The 23,698-nt window shown below is 39.1% G+C and overlaps 3 protein-coding genes across 6 annotated transcripts in view; 2 read left to right on the top strand and 1 right to left on the bottom strand.

The window, feature by feature from the left end:
* The window catches only part of LOC144063601 (keratin, type I cytoskeletal 18), a 39,737-nt gene extending 32,744 nt beyond the window's left edge, over positions 1 to 6,993 (top strand). For 3 of the 4 annotated variants that reach the window (XM_077585312.1, XM_077585311.1, XM_077585313.1), the window contains 9 exons: positions 52 to 339; positions 440 to 565; positions 936 to 1,018; positions 1,112 to 1,268; positions 2,659 to 2,823; positions 2,899 to 3,024; positions 4,695 to 4,912; positions 5,328 to 5,356; positions 6,555 to 6,993. In XM_077585312.1, the coding sequence (XP_077441438.1) occupies positions 52 to 339; positions 440 to 565; positions 936 to 1,018; positions 1,112 to 1,268; positions 2,659 to 2,823; positions 2,899 to 3,024; positions 4,695 to 4,912; positions 5,328 to 5,356; positions 6,555 to 6,670 (1,308 nt within the window). In that variant the 3' untranslated portion in view covers positions 6,671 to 6,993. Of the gene's footprint in view, positions 1 to 35; positions 340 to 439; positions 566 to 935; positions 1,019 to 1,111; positions 1,269 to 2,658; positions 2,824 to 2,898; positions 3,025 to 4,694; positions 4,913 to 5,327; positions 5,357 to 6,554 lie in introns of all 4 variants that reach the window. The other variant, XM_077585314.1, reaches the window with a different exon arrangement.
* Positions 6,994 to 8,177: 1,184 nt separating this feature from the next.
* rbp4l (retinol binding protein 4, like) lies at positions 8,178 to 9,618 on the bottom strand. The gene is made up of 5 exons (XM_077585315.1): positions 9,473 to 9,618; positions 9,159 to 9,276; positions 8,953 to 9,089; positions 8,738 to 8,850; positions 8,178 to 8,641 (listed from the first exon to the last, which is right to left on the bottom strand). Exons 2-5 carry the CDS (start codon positions 9,273 to 9,275, stop codon positions 8,418 to 8,420), a joined length of 591 nt encoding a protein of 196 aa, XP_077441441.1. The 5' UTR covers position 9,276; positions 9,473 to 9,618; the 3' UTR covers positions 8,178 to 8,417.
* A 4,154-nt stretch (positions 9,619 to 13,772) lies between these two features.
* pde6b (phosphodiesterase 6B, cGMP-specific, rod, beta) lies at positions 13,773 to 23,645 on the top strand. The gene is made up of 23 exons (XM_077585306.1): positions 13,773 to 14,344; positions 14,418 to 14,729; positions 15,766 to 15,918; positions 16,010 to 16,099; positions 16,208 to 16,348; positions 16,438 to 16,512; positions 16,592 to 16,656; positions 17,900 to 17,966; positions 18,061 to 18,108; positions 18,169 to 18,318; positions 18,407 to 18,550; positions 18,629 to 18,694; positions 18,768 to 18,917; positions 18,987 to 19,094; positions 19,167 to 19,276; positions 19,350 to 19,437; positions 21,038 to 21,138; positions 21,224 to 21,331; positions 21,456 to 21,519; positions 21,589 to 21,663; positions 22,835 to 22,918; positions 22,996 to 23,149; positions 23,231 to 23,645. Exons 1-23 carry the CDS (start codon positions 14,186 to 14,188, stop codon positions 23,275 to 23,277), a joined length of 2,559 nt encoding a protein of 852 aa, XP_077441432.1. The 5' UTR covers positions 13,773 to 14,185; the 3' UTR covers positions 23,278 to 23,645.
* The last annotated feature ends 53 nt before the right edge of the window (positions 23,646 to 23,698 follow it).

The following is a 23,698-nucleotide window of genomic DNA, read 5'->3' as shown; positions in this document are numbered from 1 at the left end:
AAATTCATATATTATATAATACTGTATTCAAAAAGGACAAATACCCCACAGCCCCTCATCATGGCCTCCAGCATGTCACTTCGGGGTTACTCCGTAAGTCGTCAGCCGTCTTTCTCCAGCCGCTCCCTGATGGACACCGGCCGCTCCCTGATGGACACCGGCCGCTCCCGTGCATCCGTTGCGTTCTCTACCGGCGGCACGCTGACTCGATCGGCGTCCATCAGCCATGACCTCAACGGGCCGGCTAGCCTGCAAATGAACGGGCTGCACGGCAACAGCGCCAACGAGAAGGAGGCCATGCAGAGTCTCAACAACCGACTGGCCAAGTACCTGGACAAGGTAGACTTCTGTTGGGGCTTTTGGGCAGTTGCCAAGCGGAAGACGAGGATATGATTTCGCAGATGCGCTTTGATCGTACGAGTTCTTTTTGTCCTCGCAGGTGCACTCGCTGGAACACGCCAACGCCGACCTAGAAGTGAAGATCAAGCAAGTGATGATTGAGCGCATTCCCAAAGGCCATGACCTTGACTCCATGATGGCCCAGGCTCATGCGCTTGAGCAGGAGGTAGTCAAGAAAGACTCACTGGAAAGTCCAAGACCTAGTTAATCATTGTGCGACCTTTTTTGACTAAACCCAAATACGTAGTTACACTTCAATACATTCCCTGTGTTTTATGACGTATTTGGCGGGAAAAGTGGAGATTTTTTTTAATGTAATATTGGCCTTCTGTTAGACCAAAATCTGTTCTAACGAAGTGGCCAAATTTAAAATTCAAACTCAAAACTTTATTCTATTTGGAATAATATTGTAACCTTCATAAAACGCCCTGATTTAAATCTGCTCTATGATGAACCAATGACGAGTACGGCTTTCAATTGTGTGTATTAGGCCACCTTATACATAAACACATTCACCACCTGTTACTGTTTATTAGGTGAGGAAGAAGACCTTGGAAAATGCTCGTCTTATGTTGGAGATTGATAACGCCAGGCTGGCTGCCGATGACTTTAGGATCAAGTGAGTAGTTAATGATAACACCAGAAAGGAAGTTTTCAGCTGACTGACTAACCAACGAACAAGTGATTAAAACTGCCGTCTCTGTCTAACTAGATGGGAGACTGAACTGGTGATGAGTCAGTCGGTGGAACGAGACTGTGTGGCCCTGAAGAAGGCCAAAAGCGACCATGAGCAGATTATTGCCTCCCTCAGGGGTGACCTCGACAGCCTGAAAGAGGAACTTTACTTCCTAAAGAAAAACCATGAGGAGGTAGTCTGTGCGCCTTGAATGTCTCCTAGGGCTCGACGTTTTAATTTCCTCTTTGGTTATCTTTGTGCAAAAACATTCTTAGATCTTTATTGGAACCATATTGGCACTGTGCAGTGAACAATATGTTTGTCCACATTGACTGTTTTTATTTAAATTTCTATCCCCTTCCGACAAAAGAAAATTGTCATCTTTAATGTTTATTATTATAATTATTATTATTATTATTATTATCATCATTATTACTACTACTACTACTAATAATAAAGGTTTTTTTTTTTTTTTTTAAATTCACCAAATTTGGAGATACTGTACCTTTTTCATTGGACAGTCAAAATTTGGATATTGTAAAAAAATTAATTAAATTGTTGTAAATTAAAAATATTAATTTTAGTATTGATTATTCTTTAATTTTCATGTATTTAATGTGTGCAAAAGGTTAAAGCTTATTTAAAGTGCTTTAAAAGTTTTTAATTAGAAAGTCAATAAAAAAAAATAGAGAACTGTTAAAAAAAAGAAATCACACATTTGTATTTTAATACAATTTAATTAAAAAAAAAGAATAATAGACTGAGTCTCTTCCCTCAATACTCAGATTAGTACATGAAGGAATTGTATTTAATTAAATAAATTTCTTTGGTTTGTTAATGTGATTATTCTAATACTATATGCCCTACAAAAGTTTTATTTTTTTATGTTTACATTTTCTTATTATTATTTTTAGAAAAAAAAATAATGCACAGAATGCATTCAGCCAATATTACCCCAATTTTAATTAAAGAAGTTTTGTTTTCGGTCATTTTTCGCTTCCTCTCAAACAACAAGAAGGCAGTATGCATTTGACTGACCTAATTTGCTGTCTGAAAGTGGTCTTTTGGGGGTCCTTAAGTTACAGCAGACACAAAGAACAGCTAGATCTTATTACACTAAGCCAGCCGCTTCTATCCACTTAGCTCATGTGAGGTATGAGGAAACGCACTAACAGGACAAAACTGTCCTTATCTACATGTAATGGTAGTCCGAGCGTACAGATACAAATGATTGCATGAAGTTTCAAATAAATGACAAACCATAGATGTGCATCTTCTGTATTTTATTATTCAATTAATGATAGAATAAAGCATTGGCCCCTACTTTTACTTTGTTCAAACATTGGTCACATGAACTCGTCTTCATTAACAATTGATGCACAACATATAAATAATGTACTGTAGATGCTCTCACATTCTCATTCAACAGGTATCTCTTCCATATGTGCAACACTCATATTGGCACAAAATACAACTAATATAGTGTGAATGATACTGTTATGATGGTAACTTACAATAGATGCTTTATTGACCCAGTGAGGAAATTAAATATAATTAGGAAAGCAACATCTGTCCTGCTGCAGGAACTGGAGCAAATGAAGTCTCGTATAGCCCGGGATGATGTCAACGTGGAGGTGGACTCGGCCCAGGGACCTGAACTAGGAGCCATCCTGTCTGAACTGCGGATCCAATATGAGGGCATCGTCAAGAAAAACAAGGAGAATGCTGAGAACTGGTACCGCAAGAAGGTACACTAACATAGTATCCAGTTGTCCACAAAGGCGCATGGCAAGTGCCTGATTATTTTCCCTCTCGTGCTTCAGCTGGAAACGGTGCAGAACGACGTGAAGGAGAGCAATGAGGCCCTGAGAGGTGCACAGAGCGAGCTGGTCGAGAGGCAGCGCTTCCTTCAGACCCTCGAAGTGGAGCTGGAGAGTTTGCACAAGCAGGTGATTGGTTGCACTCCAAAGTCATGTATGAAGAAAGCATGCCATAAGTGTTTGCTGGACGTATTTTTCAGTTAGTAGACGCAGGGTTGGATTTTTGATTTGACTTATCCTACTGTTGTAGGTTTGCTGAGAGAAAATTGTATGTGAAATAGTTTCAGATCCGAAATGTTCAACATTATCTGCTAACAAAAAAAAAATGAAACGGGTAAAATGATTGTCCGGATTAAAACTAGACTAAAATGTTAGCAGCTTTTGTAGACTTAAAGTAAACTAGATTAACTAAATATATTTTCTTGGACTAAAATGCTAGATTTATAGACGACTAAAAGTTGACTAAAAATATGAGATTGACTATTGGAACTGGACTAAAACTGTGACTAAATTTAAAAATGTCGTAAAATTAACACTATTTAGATCAACTTTGAAATCATCAGGGAACTTCTTTAGTCAGTTGGCTGCACTGAGAAAAAAGGGGGTGAATAAATCTGCATGTTCTTCTTTTCAGTTATTTGTAGTTTTAAATATTGTAAAAAATTAGTTCCAGTACACAATTGTGTCCTACTCTTCACCCAAAAAATTTTTTTTTAATCTTTATGTTTGGCACCTGAAATGTGTCAAAAGGGGAAAAAGTTCACAGGGGTCTGATAAGCACTGTACTAAAACTAGATAGGATTTCATCATAGGTTTCCAGTAGTAGAAGGTAACAAGGGTAGTAGTAAGTACATAGTAGTCAAGTCAGTAGTACGTACGTACTAGTACAAAGTAAGTTGGTACCCATTTCTAGGGTTAGGGTCAAAGATATTCGGTAGTAGGAAGTAGGTTAGCTAGCTTCCTAGTCATTGGCAGTCAATTGTAGAAAGTAGATATGCAAGTGATAGTAGTTTTTTAGTAGCCAGCCACAGAGAGTAGATACTGTAGGTATCTGGTGGTAAGTCAGTAACAGGTACAAGGAGAAAAAAAAGGTATAGTAAGTACTACATAATTGTCAGTTAGTTGTGGCAGGTAGCCGAAACTATAGGTAGTCAATTTGTAGATTGTTGCCCATAGGAGGTGTACTCAATAGTAGATATTTGTAGCAAAAATTAGTGAGCAGGTATTTAGTTGGTAGTCTGTTGAGAATTAGTCAAAAGTACGGTAAGCGTAGCAGTATCAGGAAATATGTTTTCAGTCTTAGCCCATAGCGGGAAGGTGTTTATCTTGAAGCATGTCCGGTTTAGTTGACTTCATTGTACTGTATCATATTTGCGCCTCGAGAAACCTTCTGTTTGTTCGACTAGCAAGCTTGTGTTGACAGTAAACACGTTTCAGCAGCGACAGCAACGGACTGTTGAGTCAGAATCGGGTCCCAATGATGACTTGGCTGAGTGTGTTTTGCCAGACAGCGTTTGCTTTGGAGGGCAAGGTCTTGTCTGTTCACAGGGTTTGTTGGTAATGGCCCGTGAAGTCGTCTAAAGAGCGTGCGTGACTACATTTTTGAGGTTTGAGCAGGACTGGCAGACAGCGAGAAACTTTTGCAGCGGAATAAATGAATAACAGGAGTCAGTTTAGTCACGATTATCAAAATGGTTTTATGCTTCTCAAATGGTGATGTTGCCGTGTATTTCTACTGTTCTTCTACACATACCAAACACAGACAGAGTTGAAGCCTCTTTAATGGTTTCTACCCTCAGGCTGCGGCCCTGGAGGGTAACCTGGGTGAAGCGAGTCACAAGTACGCCACCGAGATGGAGCGCCTGCAGGTGACCCTGAACCACCTGGAAGAAGGCCTCTCGCAGCTCCGACTGGACATGCAGCGCACCAAGACCGACTACGAGCAGCTCCTGCGCATCAAACAGAACCTGGAGATGGAGATCGCCACCTATAGGCGCCTGCTGGAGGGAGAGGAAAGGTGAACCACTTAAAAGAAATGATTTTCAATGAACTTTCTTTACACTTGTGAAACAGCATAATAGGCCCACCAAACCGCAACGTACTTTTTCAAGTTCAAGTCAAACAAAAAGGCTTGTAGCATAGCGGCTAATTAGCTCACAGTTTGGTTAGCGTGTGCTGTCATTTTAGCTAACATCAATCAGTAACATTTAAGCTGTTATGAGTCATGACTTGGTATTTGTTGATAATGACATTTAACTATGATGTTTACATTCATTAACGGGCATACATTTGCTGGATGCAAAATGTCGTTGGCGAGATTTTGAAATGTCAAAATGGCGACGATAGCAACTTTTAGCACAGTTAGCTTGTCTAGCTATCGCTTGAGTATTTGTTTGTTTTTTGTTACAAGTAAGTTTGTGTTTGTGTTTCAGCCTCAAGGAAGTTCCACCTCCACCAAAAAGTAAGTACTTGAAATTATTCACCTATAAAATAAAGTGGCAACACTAACTGTATAAGCGACGTGCGCATCTCGGCAGCGCTGTGCATTATGGGTAGTCCGGCTGGTAGCCTTCTACTAACTTGTCATTGAAAACTAATGGAGTCTAACGGGGGAAGCGCTGATTTGGCCCATTTTAACCGTTGGAAAGTTGAGGTTTTTTATTTAATCTATTTCAAACATGAATAGCATGTCGTTATTACCCCTATTACCCACGAGAGTTAAGCCTATTTAAGTGCTTATTATTTGACTGAATGTGTGCACTATATCGGGAGTTGGACAGAGGACACAAAACCGGGACGCGATCAAGAGACTGGTAGGAGCTTTCTTCACTGAAGAGGTCAATGGTCAATGGGGCTAGAAGCAGGTTCTTAAATGACCATTAGTGACACGTACGTCCGCTAGCAAGCTTTGTCATGATTCCTTCATTCCTATTGACAAAATAAATGTGTTTAAATAAAATCCATTTTAGCCTCTTATACGTCCGTTTGGATCTTTCTTTTCTGTCTGGAAATTGGGAAGAGTGAACGGAGGTTTACAGGCGTACACTTCCGTCTTCTCAAGCTTTGCAATGGTGTTTTTTCCCCCCCGATAAACTCCATTAGGACAGTTAAAAATGGCACCAAGTGCACCTGTCGTTTTGTCACTTGCTTGAAAGCTTTGAGGTGTGCAGTTATGCTTTCAGCATTCCATTCTCCGGCATTCATATGACGGCTTTGTTTGGTAGCAAGTTTTTTTTTAAACTTGATTTTCACGCATGCGCAAACGTAATGCACACTTCGCTTATTGTTTAACGGTAACATTTGGACTGCACTGTACTGTATTATGGAGGATTATGCTCATTATGGTCTCACACACACACAAATACCACACTGTGACAATAAATTAAGTGAATTAAAAATAATAGTCATTAATTTATCAAGAATTTAGTTGTACTGTTTTTTGTTTTTTGGGGGGATGAAATAATTTGGGGTTTTCTGTTAATCCAGTGCTAATTAATTCATTTGTAAAAAAAATAAATAAAAATACAGCATTATCCTTGCAAGATTACAACTTTATTCTCATTATTTCAAATTTTTACCCCCCTCCCCCCAAAAAATAACTAAATAATTTTTACATCCTCACTCACTTGTGTGCATTTGTTTTATAATCCCATGCACAGAAGAACCTGATGTTCGCACCAGGAAAATCGTGAAGGTGGTGACGCAGACTATGATCAACGGCAAAGTGGTGGATGAATCTAGCGAGGTGGAGCAAATCGAAGAGACCAAGAAATAGGAGGTGCATTTCGGAGACGATTGAAAGAGTAGCACAAAAAAAAAAAAAAATTGAGAAATATATAGTAGAGGCTTTGTTTGGCTTTGAATGTTAAATCTTTTGAAATATAATCTAACATAGCTGTGCATTCTAATACTGTGCTTATGTTATTAGACTAGTAGTTGAAAAGGGCAGCTAACTAAGCGTTTTACAAAAGAATACTGAGATATTTATTTCTTGAGGTAGCAAAGTTTACCGTAGTGCACCTTAAGTATGTGCAAATATAATGTTTAAGTCAACTTGTATTAATGTTTCACTCAATAAATGTTGACTTAACCCACTCATGATAATGTGGCTAATGCAAATTTTATTAAAGTATTATGTAAGATTTTTTTATTTGATATTCAAATTATTACCAAATGAAAAGGCAGTCGGGATCAGATCTGGTGAGAACATGGTTTGAGATTATATCTCTTTTTTTTTTTGGTGCCCATACGAGCTAAAAAACAATTTGGTCCAAATTAAAAGTGGCTGACAATAGTTGCCATGGTCATCTTGTAGTATTTCTCATGTTGTCTAGTCCTTTTCTTGCACAGACAGAAGTCAGAAATTGGAGACAAAAGAGGGCGTAACATCAGAGATTAAATGGATTAAGCGGTCTGGTGATGTTTCAAAACAACAACTCCTCTGCAGATCACCTCCCCACCCACAATTCCCACAATGTATATACAGTATAATCATGAGAAAAACAATTCCAGTGTAGGCACTAATGTCTGCCATATTACATTATTTAATGATATTGTTGTTTTGGACTGAGAATGAAGGCGTTTCTCATGTTGAATAAATTCACAGTTGATCCCATCAGTGCTAAGCTAATTTAAATTTTAGAACTTTGGCCTGATGCCTAATACACAGCGTCTCGCCAAGCAGTCATTCATAGCCCCTTTTACACACAGCCTTTTTCTCAATTGAACAAGGTTCTTTCAAACGGAGATGGGGCAAAATTGTTTCATGCAGAATCCTGCGAAAGCGGGATTTTGCCGTAACTGCACGATCTTTCACACGGATGGTTTCTATCATTGAGATGTGAGAGGCCACATACCTGGCACTGCAAGAGAGTCCTAGTGTAAGTACCAAATGCAAACCCAACATTGATTATGTTTACATGCAGCCAATAACTCAAAATTGACCATTTTTTTGGTTTTGATAGTTTATGTAAACATGCTCAAAATCCCGAATATTTTGTCATGTAATGATGTAAACATGTATTTGGGAACTTTGGTTTGTGTTTTGCGCATGCTTTATTCGCAAGGAATGTTGCTCTGAACTACTTGTATGCGCGGCGGCCATCTTGCGTTGCCACCGGCTAAATGAGCCTAATTTGAATACGTACAAAACATCAGACCACCAGAAAGCCTCTTACTGCTGTTTCACTCGTGTCTGCGAGCTCTTACAAGAGATCAAGAAGGGATCAACAGCTCAGCACGTTTTCAAGCCTCAGGCATTGCAATCCCAAAACAAAGGCAGATTATTCAGGTTTTAGAAAAAAAATATTTTATTGAATGGTACGTTCATTCAAAGACCACAGGAGACAGCAACTTCATAAACTTGGACTCCTGGTATGGGGGCATGTAAATGGTCATTCTTTTCAGCTTTTAGCACATCAGTCCACTGTTCACATCACTCTTTCCTTTCAAGCCGCAACAATTGCAGCCAGGTGGCACCACTTGCTTTTTGCCTGTCTTTTTCCGCTGCCGTTATCCCTCCTTTAGCAAGCTCCGGACTGCAGCACAGGCTGGAACTGTCCCACCATGCAGACGTCTTCCTGCTTCTGGCGCACGATGCGCTGGATGGCGGGGGGCAGGCCACGGGGGTTCCTGGAGAAGACCAGGGCGTAGCCGTCATCGCAACTGCCGTCCTCTTTGACGGTGCGGCAGGCGTAGGTGATGGCGTAGTTGTCGTAGTCGGTGTCGATCACCCAGTAATTGTCACCTGGGGAAGGTTGGGATTCATATCGTGTTAGGAAAGTGAAAGGGGATGCAAAAAGGGATTTTTTTTTTTTTTGTTGTTGCCAATTTTGACACTCACCTCCGCTAGACAGGTAGCTGGCCAGTCCCTGGTAGTTCATGAACATCTTTCCGGGTGTTGCGGGGTCGGGGACGGAATACTGAGCGGCCATGTCGGCGCAAACCACCCAGAAGCTACAACATGAAAGCATGGAAAATTCTTATGTTGAAACCCAACTTCTGCACTCCTTCCTAATCCTCCATAGAGATTTCTGAGAACTTGAATGTCCGACTAACCCGAAGAGTGTGACGCGTCCTTTGGAAGAAGCCGTCATGCTGCCGTCGTCGTCGAGGGTGTACTCTGCCGAGATGTTGTCCTGCAGAAACAAGCCCTCCGGATCCTTCTTTTGCAGAGCGTACCACTTCCCGGCATACTGAATGTCGAAGATTAATCAGATTTAATTAGATATTTTTTTTCTTGAAGACTTTAAAGATGTGCTTACCCTCTTGGGATCAAAATCCTGTTTGACAGAAAAGCTGTCAACCACGCATGAAGTGGACAGGCAGCGCTCGATGCAGGACAGAACGACCAGCAGGATGGCCAGCTTGGTGGACGCCATTCTGGGAAAATAGACACAAGATTACAACATCTCTTTGTGGGGAGAAGAAAGTGCTAGTTTCAGTCAAACAATCCCGGAAATCGGATAATTTGTTAACTCGTTCACTAGCAGCCCAGTTAAAATGAATTTTTGACGTCAATAGCCGTCAATGGCACTGAATGAGTGTAATCACCTTATACGCCAAAAAATATCCTTACCTTCTTTATGTCAAAGTTTCTGCAAGTGTATGTGTCCAAACACTAGAATGGGTCTGTTGTCCGCCGCCGCCTCCTTTATATACAGCTAAACGCAGACCAGCTTACAACTGATTTTCGTTGCTGGGAACTAAATAAGGTGCTTAAATCTAGAGGTAATCTCATTGGCTAGAAATCCTTACTGTAAGCTGGCTTCTGCGTTCAAACTTGCCAAAGATTTACCATAATAAACAATTAGACTTTTATGTAACTGACTAGAGGGGGGGGGGGGGGCAGACACTAGCAAACTCGAGACCCGTGGGCCTTTGGGTCATTGTTATGTGGCCTGCAAGAGTTTGCAGCGGTTTTTCTGTTGAAAGTTATTTAAAATGATGATAATCAAATGCAGGGGAATTCACTGTATATATAAGATGATGGCCCCGTTTATTAGGCTTCCCATGTGGAACGTATGTGGTAAAGGTCAAGGAGTGCCTTGCTCTCATACCACATGACTAGTCTGTAAACACATTGTAGCTTCAGGCTAGCAGATACCATGGCTAACAATACACGTTCTACAAGTACAACAAAAAGCATCGCACAAATTCAAAGTCTTAAAAAGAAGACAAACTATTGTAGTCTCCAAAAAAGAAAAAAATATTTGCTTGGCTCTCTTACTGTCACCTTCAAACCCAAGTTATGTACCAATTTCCATTAACTCCTGAATGAATACGCTTTTACAACGGCCTTCAAATGTTTGCACACAGATTGTACAGCACGCAAACAAACACACTCATTTCATCCCCCCTGTGAACTAACGAACTTCCCAGATTAACCTCGGTCACCTGAGATTACCGCTGTCACAACCTAGCGGCATGACAAGAAGCCTCCAAAATTGTCTCCTGACTGTCTGCTGCTGTGCGTGTCTCTTTTACATGATTAAAGCTAGCCACATAAAGAACATCAAGGTCACGGGCTGCACCTAAACATAGTAAACAAGTGTCCTCGGCGAGACAGATGACACACAAGCCAATCAAGTCAGACGATCTATTTTCTCCTCTGGGCTCTAATCCGTCTTGTGTGGCCTGAAACGGCTCACGGACACAAATAGACTCATTGTGCAACGGCAGCTATTGAATAAAAAGCTGTTCTATGTAATATGTTTAGGAAAGAAATATTAGACATAATTATAATTGTCAATCACTATTAATTTGATCAATATTATGATTTATTTGTGTTAATTTTTCAACAGGGATTTGCTATGAACATCTTTTTCCCAAAATATGACCCTTGACCCCAATGATGATGGATAATCAAGTGTGTGGTGCTACTCGATCTAAGTGCTGCTTTTGATACAGTAGATCAACACATTTTGTTCAATAGAAAAACCTGGTGGGCGTCTCTGGCACTGCTTTTAACTGGTTTTATTTTTATCATGGAATGAAATGTGAGGTTCCCCAGGGTTCAATTTTAGGCCCAATACTTTTTAATCTTTATATGCTTCTCTTCTTCTCGACACAGCGTCAGCTTACACAGTATCATCGTCAACATCCGTGTAAACAGATGATACACAGCTGTACATTGCCCTGTCTCCTGATGACCAATTGATACCCTTTTAAATTCGATAAAATTTTAAACTGTTTTAGCTGTTTTTAAGCTTCTTTTTGTATTGTCTTTTAGCTTTGCTTATAACTTTTTATATTTTTTTCTTTTAGCATTTTCTATTCTGTTAGCTTTTAGCTCCGGTGTTTTCCTTATGCGGTGCCTCATAGTGGAGGTTCTTCTAGAGGCTTCTTAGGCCGGGTCAATCTGGGCCGAGGGTCTCTGGGATGGGGGCGCTCCCTTTAGCTATGGGTTGTCATTCCTCTGAGTATGGATGAGATCCCCTTGGGTATTTTTTCCTCACATGGTTTCTCTGTGCCCTGCCATGTATTTTTTTTTTGCATATTTCTTCAGGTTGCGTGTGTGCGAGTTTTTGAAAGAGTTAACATAGGGATAGGGAGGTTGCTCCAACACGGAACTGTCGGATGCTCATAGTATTCTGATCAGGCGAGCTGTCCTTCCGCAATTCTCGCCTCTTCTCGCGCACTGAACAAAGCAAACCCGGAAACCCCACATGATCTTTGTTGACATGTAGTTTGACCGTCTGGCCGTAGTTGTACTTTGGGTTTGAAACTTTTCTGACACACCTTGTATCAACTAGCGAATGGAGTGGATGTTAATCAGGATAATAAATTATATCCGTTATAGAGTGACCATATTTTCATTTCCAAAAAAAGAGGACACTCGGCCTAGCCTCGAGATCGTGGTATACAAGTCGCGGTAACATGGTGCACTCCACCTCTTATTAGTTATGCAATGTCAGGGACCTGTAAACTGTGCCTCTGGAGCCACATTTGGCTCTTTTGTCCCTCTTCTGTGAATCAAATTTTTTTTTAAATCAGAATAAAAAAAAATTTTTTTAAATTACATAATTTTTTAGGTGAAATACTGTATTCTTTAAATAAATAATGAGTAAATAAAAATGAATAATTAAACATTCAAAATGTCAGAGTACACATTTTTAAGTTGTCAGAAAAAGAGACAAAAGGCAGATTAAAAAAACTAAAAATGTGACCATAAAATGTCCAAAGGGGAAGAGGAAAAACAGAAATGAATGTTCATGAAATTGCCAAAAATGCACAAAAAGGGAGAAAACAAAATGTTCAAAAAGTAACCCAAAAAGGTCCAAAAACAAAAGAAGAAATCCTGAAATTGACCATAAAATGTCCACAAAATTGCCCAAAACGCCAGAAAATCTATAGCAAAAAAGTAAAAAAGAAATTTGCCATAAAATGTCAAAAAAAGGAGTGAGAGCGAGGCAGAAAATGAACTCCCCAAAAGTGTCAGAGGATTAAATTTAAAAAAGGCAGAAAACGTAAAGTAATTTAATGACTTCCAAAAATAAAATAAGAATTCTGAAAATTACCATAAAATGTCCACAAAATTGCCAAAATAGTCAGAAAATTGATTTAAGAAAAGGCAGGAAAGGAAATGTACAAAAAGTAACCATAAAATGTTCAAAAACAAAAGAAGGAATCCCGAAAATGACCCTAAAATGTCCACAAAATTGGTAAAAATGTCATTAAAAGGCAGAAAAAAATGTTAAAAAAAATAGCCATAACATGTCCAAAAAAGGAAAAATTTTGACCACATTATGTCAATAAAATTACAAAAAATGTCAGAAATTTTACAGAAAGGCAGAAAAGTCTAAAAATGTCTGAAAAATTAAAAGGAAAAAATACAAAAACAAAGAAAGAAGAAAATGAATCTCAAAGTAGTGGATGCTGCATATGTTTATTTTCTGGTGCAGCCCCTCAGCACATTAGACAAATACTAACGCACTTTTTCGTTCATCACAATGTTCAAATGTGCGGCTCAAGACAGATTTTTGGTTATTCATTTGGCCTAAAATGGCTCTTTTGGAAATAAAGGTTGCTGACCCATGTACAGTACAATGAAATTTCTTGAATTTATAAAACCCCCTGGGACACCCACACAGGGTGTAAAAAAATTGGTCTGATCACCCTAATCCTGTATAACCATTTTTAATACTGTACAGTATATGCATCCCTCTCCCCAAGAAGGACACGTCAGCACGTATTAGGGAGTGGACAAAGAAGAAAAGCTTCAGTACTAAAGTATGACTTTTATGCCACCTAGTGGTCACTATTTCTACTGCAGCTGTTGAGTGTGGCGGTAAATTTAGTGGAAACAGATTATTGATATGACCTTTTCTAAGGTGCTTAGATGAACCTATGTTACACAATCCATTAGCACAGCCTTTGGTGCAAAGGTGTGAACAACAACAACAGACATGGCATTTGAAAGAGCCCAGAGATAGTTGTGGTGCAGAGATAATCAGCCCGCGTCCTCACTAAATCAGGCTTATGCTTGAGGAGGTCTTGTTTAATAAGCACTTAAAGAGCTTGAGTGTGAGATGGCCGGAAAAGAGAAGCAAAACTGCAAGGCAGTCATTTGAGAGAATGAACAAAAAAATACAACCACAAATATGACAGACCCAACAAAATCTCTATAAAATGCACATGAAGAGAACTACCCTGCTTTGATACCTATTTCCCCCATTTTTGCACACGCTGACCAAAAGAACAAGATCACGGATACAAGCACCCGAAATAAGTTCTCCTATAGAGATAAGAGCTCGTAAACCGCTTCTCCTCCGCACGGAGAGGGGCCAGATGAAGTGGCTCAGGCATCTTGTTAGGATGCTTCCTGGTCTGAGATTCCCCTGGAAGAGCTTGAAGAAGTGGCTGGGCAGAGATTTCTACCAAATGCCAGTCTAGTCATTGGTTGATATGGCTGTGATGCATGTGTTGACTGGGATCACTCGGGCCCCATGTGGGCTAGGAGATGATCACCTGACTAGACAGATCCCCTGCTAACCTTCACAAGTATCTGCTGAGGGCATGAGGATTGTTTGCATTCAGCCTCCTGCCTTCTCTTCAGGGCTCTCATCCAGCTAGTACACAGGGGGGGATTATTATTATTATTATTATTACCGCTAACCTGCACTTTATACCTTTGTTTTCCCCGTTTTGGATTACGAAAGAGGCCCAAACTGGATCCCACAGCAGATTTTGGTTGCTTTTCAGCTGGCTTTGTCTGTTAATATTTGGAGGTAGCGTATTGGCAGCAAAGGTCAAAGGGCAGAGCCATCATTTGCGGACACAGAGGGGAAAAATGGCCGTGCAAAAGGAGGACGTAGAAAAGTTCCTCAAAGGGAACCCGGCTTTTGCTAAGGAGTACTTTGCCAAGAAGATGACCCAAAGCGCCATATCCAAGGTGTCAGGACTCCCGGAAAAACAGGTGGACTTCAGCCAATTTCAGGAACTCAGCCAGGTAGGTAAAAAAAATAACGAAAAATACACATCCCAACCCAAATCGGAAAGATTACTCTGTCTTTGTTCCCCAGGTGGAGGAAAGTCGGATCATGTATAACCTGATCACAGACATGCAGGAGAACATTAACATGGAAAAAGTCGTCTTCAAAATCCTCAAGAGGATCAGCGCGTTGATCCACGCCGACCGCTGCAGCCTGTACATGTACCGGCAGAGGAACGGCATCGGCGAGCTGGCCACCCGACTCTTCAACGTCAACACCCAAGCCGAGCTGGACGAGTGTGTCGTGCCACCCGATTCCGAGATCGTTTACCCGCTGGACTTGGGGATAGTCGGTCATGTCGCCCAGACCAAGAAGACGGTGAATGTGAAGGATGTCAAAGAGGTAAGCGGGCCAACAACCACTATTATAACGTAGTAGTTCTTCGTACGACCAGCAGGTGGCGACAAACCGACACCTAACTACCTCGATTTCTGTTTATTTGGCAATATCTGAAGTCAAGCTAAATCAGACAAAAGAAGAAAAAATATATATACAAAAAAAAAAAAAAAAAAAAAAAATATATATATATATATATATATATATATATGAGTACAGGCTTTAAACAGTATAAGAAGCTAATAAGGCTAAAATGCTATCATAATAAAGTCGATTTTTTTTCTCCAAGAAAGAGAGTCAAAGAGAATGTGGTCATCATTTTGAGGACCCCGTTAACACTTTTAGGCCAAGACAAGCTAGTGAATGAATTCAGCCATGCAGCTATAGTTGACCAAGTGAAGGTTTAATCCACTTGTCAGACAATCCATTTATTTGCAGCTCTGCTGGTGTGGATTACACGGCCCTTGGATTAAGTCAGCAGTAATGGACAACAGATCGAGTTTAGAATCTGCGTACATCTTTAAACTTTTCCATCAGCTTCTCAAGAACTACAATGTGTACTGTATTAAGTGGCTCCTTTAAATATTGATGCTATAAAATTATGGTTGCTTCCAAAATATTGTGTAATCTGTGGAAAACTGTTAATTACATTCCTAAGAATTTGTGGAAGGGTAAAATTTGAATTCAAGTGCTTAACTGAGATTAGCAAAGCATGTTCATTAGCGGCATTTAATTGTCATTGTTGATGCTAAAATAGCTATTTTGAACCAATGTGACATTATGATAAAACATAAACAAAAAAAGTGTTTACTTTTGTAAGGTTCAGACATTTTGTCTTTAATGTTCACGACATTATATTAACAGTTGAACTATTTACTGGATGCCAGAAAGATTTTTCTCTTAATATGTGGAAGAAGGTCTAATCTATCCAAAAATGGCTTCTACTAGTTCAAGTCACCTATCTAATCATTTGGAGCCCTAATCCAACACTACATGTTGTCATATTACCGTATTAATTTATGTTGTGTATTTTCTATTTCAGAACCAGTACTTCAGTCCATTCGTGGATGAGCTCACCAATTACGAGACCAGGAACGTTCTGGCCACACCCATTCTCAATGGCAAAGACATGGTGGCCGTGATCATGGCCCTCAATAAAACCAGCGGGCCGCATTTTACAAATGAGGATGAAGATGTTAGTCCCACACAAACGAACTTGAGAAAAGAAAAAAAAAAGTTTTTGTACTGTCAAATATTTTTAATAATGCGCATGCGTTCCTTTGCAGCTCTTTTTAAAGTATCTGAAAATTGCCACATTGAACTTGAAGATCTACCACTTGAGTTACCTCCACAACTGCGAGACACGTAAAGGACAGGTGAAGCAATTTGACGAAAATCAGCGAATGACATCAAACGTGTTATGGAATTCCGTTCTTTTATTTTGAAAAACCGAGTGGTTGTTGTCCCTTGCATGCGTATTCCAGCTGCTGCTGTGGTCGGCCAACAAAGTGTTTGAAGAGCTGACCGACATTGAGCGACAGTTCCACAAGGCCTTGTACACGGTGCGAGCCTACCTCAACTGTGACCGCTACTCTGTCGGCTTACTTGACATGACCAAGGAGAAGGTGAGTTTTCTTCGATTCGTTCTTTATGTGTTTGCTTGATTTTTTTTTTTTGTCTTTTAACAGAACATAATTCTGTTTCTGTCTTTCAGGAGTTCTTTGACGTGTGGCCAGTATTAATGGGAGAGCAGCCACCTTACTCCGGGCCCGTAACTCCTGACGGAAGGGTACTCATTTTGTTTTTCAGAATAAGAAAGAAAATTATTCTATAAAGTCAAAATTTCTGCTCTTTTTTTTTTTCTCAAGGAAATAATATTCTACAAAGTAATTGATTATATACTACACGGGAAGGAAGACATTAAAGTAATACCGTAAGTAAATGGTCTTTTATTGAGAGTTCTGAGTTAACATACAATATCAAAATAGGGGCCAGAAAGTTCCAACATTTGTTAGAAACACAATTTTTTTTTAATCAAAGCATAAGTGTAAACTTCCGCAAATCCTGTGATGCCGTTGGAATTCCATTGAAATACATATTCCTGAGCTGCAACAGATTACAAACAAATAGGGATGTAACGATATCCAAACATCACGATACAATTATTATCACAATATTGTGGGGAGATTGGTGATATATAAAAATAAAAAAATCTCATGATACTACTAAAATATATATATGTATGTATTAGGGGTATGAATTGCCTAGTACCTGGTGATTCGATTCGTATCACGATTCGATTCAAAACCGATTAATCCCGATACGAATCTATAAATTGATTATTGCGATTTTTTTTAAAACTCAAATTTAGAAAATACAAATCAGTAAACTTCTACATGTGCACTGTAAGATTTGTATGAAAATGTATTTATCTGAAAATTCTGACTTATAACTGAGCCACTGCATTTAACAAACAGCACAGTTTGAACAGCACTGAAATAAAATATTAAGGCTTTTTTTTCCAGGAAAAAAAAGAAAAGAAAAAAAATATTTAGGCTTAATGTTCCATTAATATAACATTCTTCCATGCTTAATGTCTGAATCCTAACCTTAAGACGTTTTGTTGAATATTCCCATAAAAAATTGATGTTTAAAAATCTATTCAGCCGCATATCGAATCGATTCAAGAATTGTGTGCTGTAATATTGCGATATATTGCCGAATCGATTTTTTTTTAGCACCCTTAATAAATAAATAAATATATATACGTATGCTGGTATGACTGCTTGAAAGATAACCGCCACAGTGGCCAAAACATTACTAATTCAAATTAAACATGCACTAAACTAACCACCAGAGGGCGCTAGCACGGCACAAAGGAATCAAATGGAATAAAACCTCGCCTTTTAAAAAGACGTGTTGCTTTCGTGACATGAAAACGACAATATTGTGGCAATTTTATTGCTGCATCTCTACAAACAAAACAGCCGGAAAACCACCATGCTACTTCGAGCTTGATTGCTAATATGGGTAAACGTGTGCCGTGCCGCCATGTTCAACATAGGTGAACATTTTTTGTCACACAATAAATTCATGATCTGGGATTAGTTTCTCTTTAAAAAATGCACGTAATGTCTGTGAATGAGCTCACGCTAACGTCTTTATTTGCTATGTAGTAATCCAGCAGCAGATCACTGGGCCTTGAGCAGCGGTTTGCCGACCTATGTTGCTGAAAGTGGCTTTGTGAGTTCCATTTGAGGTCATTACAACAATAGCTGCCTCCGTCTGTGTTTTTATGAGCGTGACTAAAGCAATCTATTGCTTTTGTCCTCCTTAGATCTGCAATATTATGAACGCAGGGGCGGACGAGACGTTCGACTTCCAGGTGAGAGATGACGAGTGGTGAAAGCCAAGCCTGTAATCTTACATCGTTTTTCTGATCCAGACTGAGGCGTTGGACAGCAGCGGCTGGACCATCAAGAACGTTCTCTCCCTCCCCATCGTCAACAAGAAGGAAGAGATCGTGGGCGTGGCCACTTTCTACAACAGAAAAGATGGGAAGCCTTTTGACGATCAGGATGAGCAGCTCATGGAGGCACGATTTCATATTTTCATATCGCCATCCGATAATCTCGTGAACTTTCTGTATTAGTCCTGATGTTGCGGCGCCGCTTGTTTCCAAGGCTCTGACCCAGTTCTTAGGCTGGTCGGCTTTGAACACGGACACGTACGACAAGATGAACAAGCTGGAGAACCGCAAAGATATTGCGCAAGACATGGTGCTCTACCACGTGAAATGTCGCAATGATGAAATTCAAAACATCCTGGTCAGTCGTGGACTTTAATTCAGAACGATTCTTCAGTTGTAATACTAACATATTGCTTTTTTTTCGATTCGCTCCCAGAACACCCAAGAGGTCTATGACTGCGAACCATGCGAGTGCGAAGAAGAGGAGCTTCTAGATATCTTGGTAAAAAATATTCACGCACGGAATGTTGAGCGGGTCGAATGCAGCGCGTCAATCCGGACTTTTGATTTTGTAGAAAAAAGACCTGCCTTCTCTGATAAAGAAATTTGAGATCTACGAGTTCCGTTTTTCCGATTTCAACTGCACGGAGATGGAACTGGTCAAGTGCGGAATCCAGATGTACTATGAAGTGGGCGTGGTCAAGAAGTTCCAAATCCCTCAGGAGGTGATTGGACACCCGCATATGTTTACAGTTCGGGGGCCTTCCAAGCATATTCCCATCAATTCTCCTCAGGTGCTGGTTCGTTTCATGTACTCTGTCAGTAAAGGCTACCGGAGGATCACATACCACAACTGGCGCCACGGCTTCAACGTGGGACAGACCATGTTCACGCTCTTGACGGTATTTATCGGCGTACGTATTCGGGCCGGAAACGCAAGCCGGATTCATTAGTATCGTGTGTGTTCGGGTCAGACGGGAATGCTGAAGCGCTACTATACTGACTTGGAGGTCATGGCCATGATTACGGCGGGTTTCCTTCATGACATTGACCACAGAGGGACCAATAATTTGTACCAGGTCAAGTAAGTGCCGCTTGATTTTATTATGCTCGCTTTAATTTTCAAGGTATTGTAATCGTTATTTTCCTGTCAACAGGTCAGGCAACCCGCTAGCCAAGCTGCATGGATCTTCCATCTTGGAACGACATCATCTCGAGTTTGGGAAATTTCTCTTGTCGGATGAGGTGAGAATGTCCAATGTTTTTAGCCTAAAAAAAAACCAACATGTTACTGCATATCGCAAGACGAAACGGCAGTTGAGTCTTTGAAAAGATTGCTTTTCTTTGGTCCTTCCTCTGGTCTCCTGACGGCCTCACGACTCTGGCTGGAAGTGATCGGTTTAGGTGAACGGTATGGGATTTTTTAATAGGTTTTAGGTGAACTAAGGAATACATACTCACCCACATACAAAAAAAAAAAAAAAAGAGAGAGCAATGATGATGACATGTCAAATCGGCAAAATTACCGAATGAACAATACTGAGCTCTCCAGAAAAAAGAAAAAAAAAGATTGCCGCAAAAATGATCGTATATGCTGTTTCTAACATAATGCAACCCTCCAACACGGATTCTCTCGGCATGTAGTTCCGTTACATTTTTAGAGGCACACCAGAATCAATGATACTAGGCCAGGGGTCGGTTACCTTTTCCGTTAAAAGAGCCATTTTAAGCCAAATAAATAACAAAATATCGGTCTGGAGCTGCAAAACTTTTGAACATTGTGATGAAGGAAAGAGCTAATTAACATAAAACGATTTTAACATAATAATATGCATATTTTATTTTAAAAATATTTTTTATGCTTCGTTTTTCATACGTGATTAGATTTCCTGCCAACTTTCTGACATTTTTTGGCAATTTCATGGACACATTATGATAATTGTCTGCCGTTTTTGGACGTTATGGCTATTTATTTATTTTATCGGAATTTCTTCTTTTGTTTTTGGACATTTTATGGCTACTTTTTGAACATTTTCTTGTTATCTGACTATTTTGGCAACTTTGTGGTCATTTTATAATAATTTTCAGAATTTCTTCTTTTGTTTTGGGAAATTGTATCGTTACTTTTTGAATTAAATTTTCTGACACTTTGCAAATTTATGGATTTTTGATTTTCTGCTTTTCCTCTTCTTTTTTGAACATTTCATGTTCATTTTTTGGACATTTTAAGTTTTTTATTTATTTTATTTTTTTACATTTTCATCTACTTTCCGTCTCTTTTTCTGACAACTCTGACATTCTTTTTAATATTTAATTTTTAAACTCTAAATCATTAATTAATTTAAATAATATTTTATCTTAAAAAAAAAAATAAAAAAATTAAATGTTAATAATAACAACAATAAATAGTAATTTTTAAAACTCTTTTTTTTTTTTTGGGGGGGGGGGGTACAGAGAGCTACAGGAGAGGGACTAAAGAGCCCTATATGAGCTGCAGGTTTCAGACCCCTGATCTCGGGGTACCATTTTGATAAAAGTGGACCATTTTCCCAATTTCTCTGCTGTTATGCATTCGGTGACGAGTAAGCCATTGGTTGATATCTTTATCTTACCAGTTTGACTATACACTGTTTTCTTTGCGATGGCTAGGATTACAAGTATAGGCTCTATTACTTTTAAATCACAGAGAAGGCGTATACACAGAAACAGGCTAATTTCACAGGGAATTATTATTTTTTTATTTAATGTTATCCCAATACATCTTTGGTATATTAAACGTGCATGTTTTGTACCTAAAAACACAATAACGTACAGCTCTTCCTTACCTTTCTTTTCTCACCCGTAGTCACTCAATATCTACCAGAACCTGAACAGGCGACAGGTGGACCACGTCATTCACCTCACAGATATCGCCATCATCGCCACTGACCTGGCTCTTTATTTCAAGTTAGCTGCTGTTTTTCCTTACTCCCTTTCTCATGTTGTAACAAAGAATACACGGGAATAAATGGTAATATTCCTCGCATCCTAGAAAGAGGACCATGTTCCAGAAGATTGTCGACCTTTCTCACACGTATGAGGACGAAAAGAAGTGGGTTGATTTCATGTCTCTAGAAACAACCAGGAAAGAGATACTCATGTAAGTGCACTCAATAAACACACAGGAAAAAATGTACTTCTGCTACTTTTGGTTAGCCTTCTGCTACTTTTGGTTAGCCTTCTGCTACTTTTGGTTAGCCTTCTGCTGATGTTTGTCACTGCAGGGCCATGATGATGACCGCTTGCGACTTGTCCGCCATCACCAAGCCTTGGGAGGTGCAAAGCAAGGTGAGGGGCGTTCACGATTCTCCAAACAGGCTACATCTACAGTACTTATTGTGTGTTTGCGTCATGTAGGTTGCCTTGTCTGTGGCGGCAGAGTTTTGGGAGCAAGGTGACCTGGAGAGGACGGTGCTGGAGCAACAACCAATTGTAAGTCATTGGCTATGTCAGGGGGTCGTCCTTCTTCTGTGGCTCCCTGTGGATCTCAGAAAAAAAAAAAAGTTCATACACACACACACACACACACACACACACACACATATATATATATATATATATATATATATATATATATATATATATATATATATATATATATATATATATATATATATATATATATATATATATATATATATAGTATTATTGTATATATTTTTTAAACTTTTTTTGTTGATATATTGTATTCTTTAAATTAATTGATGACTAAATAAATATGAATTAAACATTCAAAAAATGTCAGTCCAATTTTTTAAATTGTCAGAAAAAGAGAGGCGAAAGGTAGATTAAAACAAAACTTAAAAAAAAATTATATATATATATTTATAGAAAAGTGACCATAAAATGTCCAAAAAGGAAGAGGAAAATTTGCATAAATTGTTTGTGAAATTGCCAAAAAATGTCAGAGAATTGCAAAAAAAAAAAGGCTGAAAAAAACATAACATTTTCAAAACCAAAAGAAATCCTGAAAATTACCATAAATTGCCTATATTTTTTTAAAAAATGCCAGAAAATTTAAAGCAAGAAAGGTGGAAAAAAAGTATTTAAAAAAAAAAAAGAGCTCTAAAATGTAAAAAAAATAATAATAATTAAGAGCGAGAGGCAGAAAATGACCTTGTCCATACGTTGTCATAAATGCCAGAAATTTGACAGACAGGCAGAAAATTCTAAAAATGCATGAAAAATTACAAAGAAAAAAATAATACATCCAAAAACGAAGACGCAATGTTAAAGAAAATGAATCTACATTTTTCTGTTCTGGCGCAGCTCTAATTGGCTCTTGGCCTCTCCATCCAATAGACAAAAACTAATGCCTAATGTCAGAAATTTGGCAGAAAATCTAATTATGTATGAAAAACGAAGTATAAAAAATATTTAAAAAATAAAATATGCATACTGTATTATTATGTTAAAATCGTTTTATGTTGATTAGCTCTTGTGCCCTCAGCACATTAGACTAACACTAATGCACTGTTTCCTTCATCACAATGTTCTGCTCAAGACATTTTTTTGTTATTTATTTGGCCTAAAATGACTCTTTTGACAGTAAAGGTTGCTGAAAATAATAATTTTCAATTCTGTTTACTTTTGCATCCACCAGCCCATGATGGACAGGAACAAAGCAGCGGATCTCCCCAAGCTCCAATGCGGTTTCATCGACTTTGTCTGCACATTCGTCTACAAGGTGATCATCCTTCATTTGACTGGTTCAACAAACCATAAAGACAAAAACAAACCATATGAATTGTACTTTTTCCACAGGAGTTCTCACGCTTCCACCCACAAATCCAACCCATGTTTGACGGAATCCTGAACAACAGGAAGGAGTGGAACGCCAAAAAAGAAGAGTACGAGGCAAAAGTCAAAGCTATAGAGGACCAGAAATCCGCTAAGCAGGCGGCCGCAGCCAGTAAAGGTGCGACTCGAAGATGAATGGTCATATTTGTGTGATTCAATGCATAGCATGTTTCTCATAACATTTGTCTTTGTAAATCAGCGGATAACTCCGGTGGCGGCGGCTCCAAGACCTGCTCGGTGTGTTGAAACTAAGGAGAATTTGATGACCACTGTAGTCTCCACCAAAAAGATAAAGCGAGATGGACGTGTGGTGTCGTAGAATTTCTGCAGGAAGATCGCTGCTTATCCGGGAAAAGCAGAGGATTGGAAGCGAGAGAAGTATCTTCTAGTTTTTGTGGAATATTGACATACTCGGACTGTGTAAGTGTATATGTATATATGGTATGCGAGTGTATGTTTCCCAATTGTACAAATGACTTTTGGGTTGCTAGTCAACTCTAGCATAAAAGAGAACATGTAAATATACCATTATTGTCAAAAACACATTTAAATGTTGCATGCTTCCTCATGTATAACACAAACAAATATCTCAATAAAGCAAATGTATTTTTTAATGTGTTGAAAAATGCCACATCAAACAAATAAGAGTTGCTAGCGATTGCAGTAT

The sequence above is a fragment of the Vanacampus margaritifer genome, chromosome 14 (assembly GCF_051991255.1).
Source record: "Vanacampus margaritifer isolate UIUO_Vmar chromosome 14, RoL_Vmar_1.0, whole genome shotgun sequence".
Lineage (NCBI taxonomy): Eukaryota > Metazoa > Chordata > Actinopteri > Syngnathiformes > Syngnathidae > Vanacampus > Vanacampus margaritifer.
This window is presented reverse-complemented; position numbering and strand designations above follow the sequence as displayed.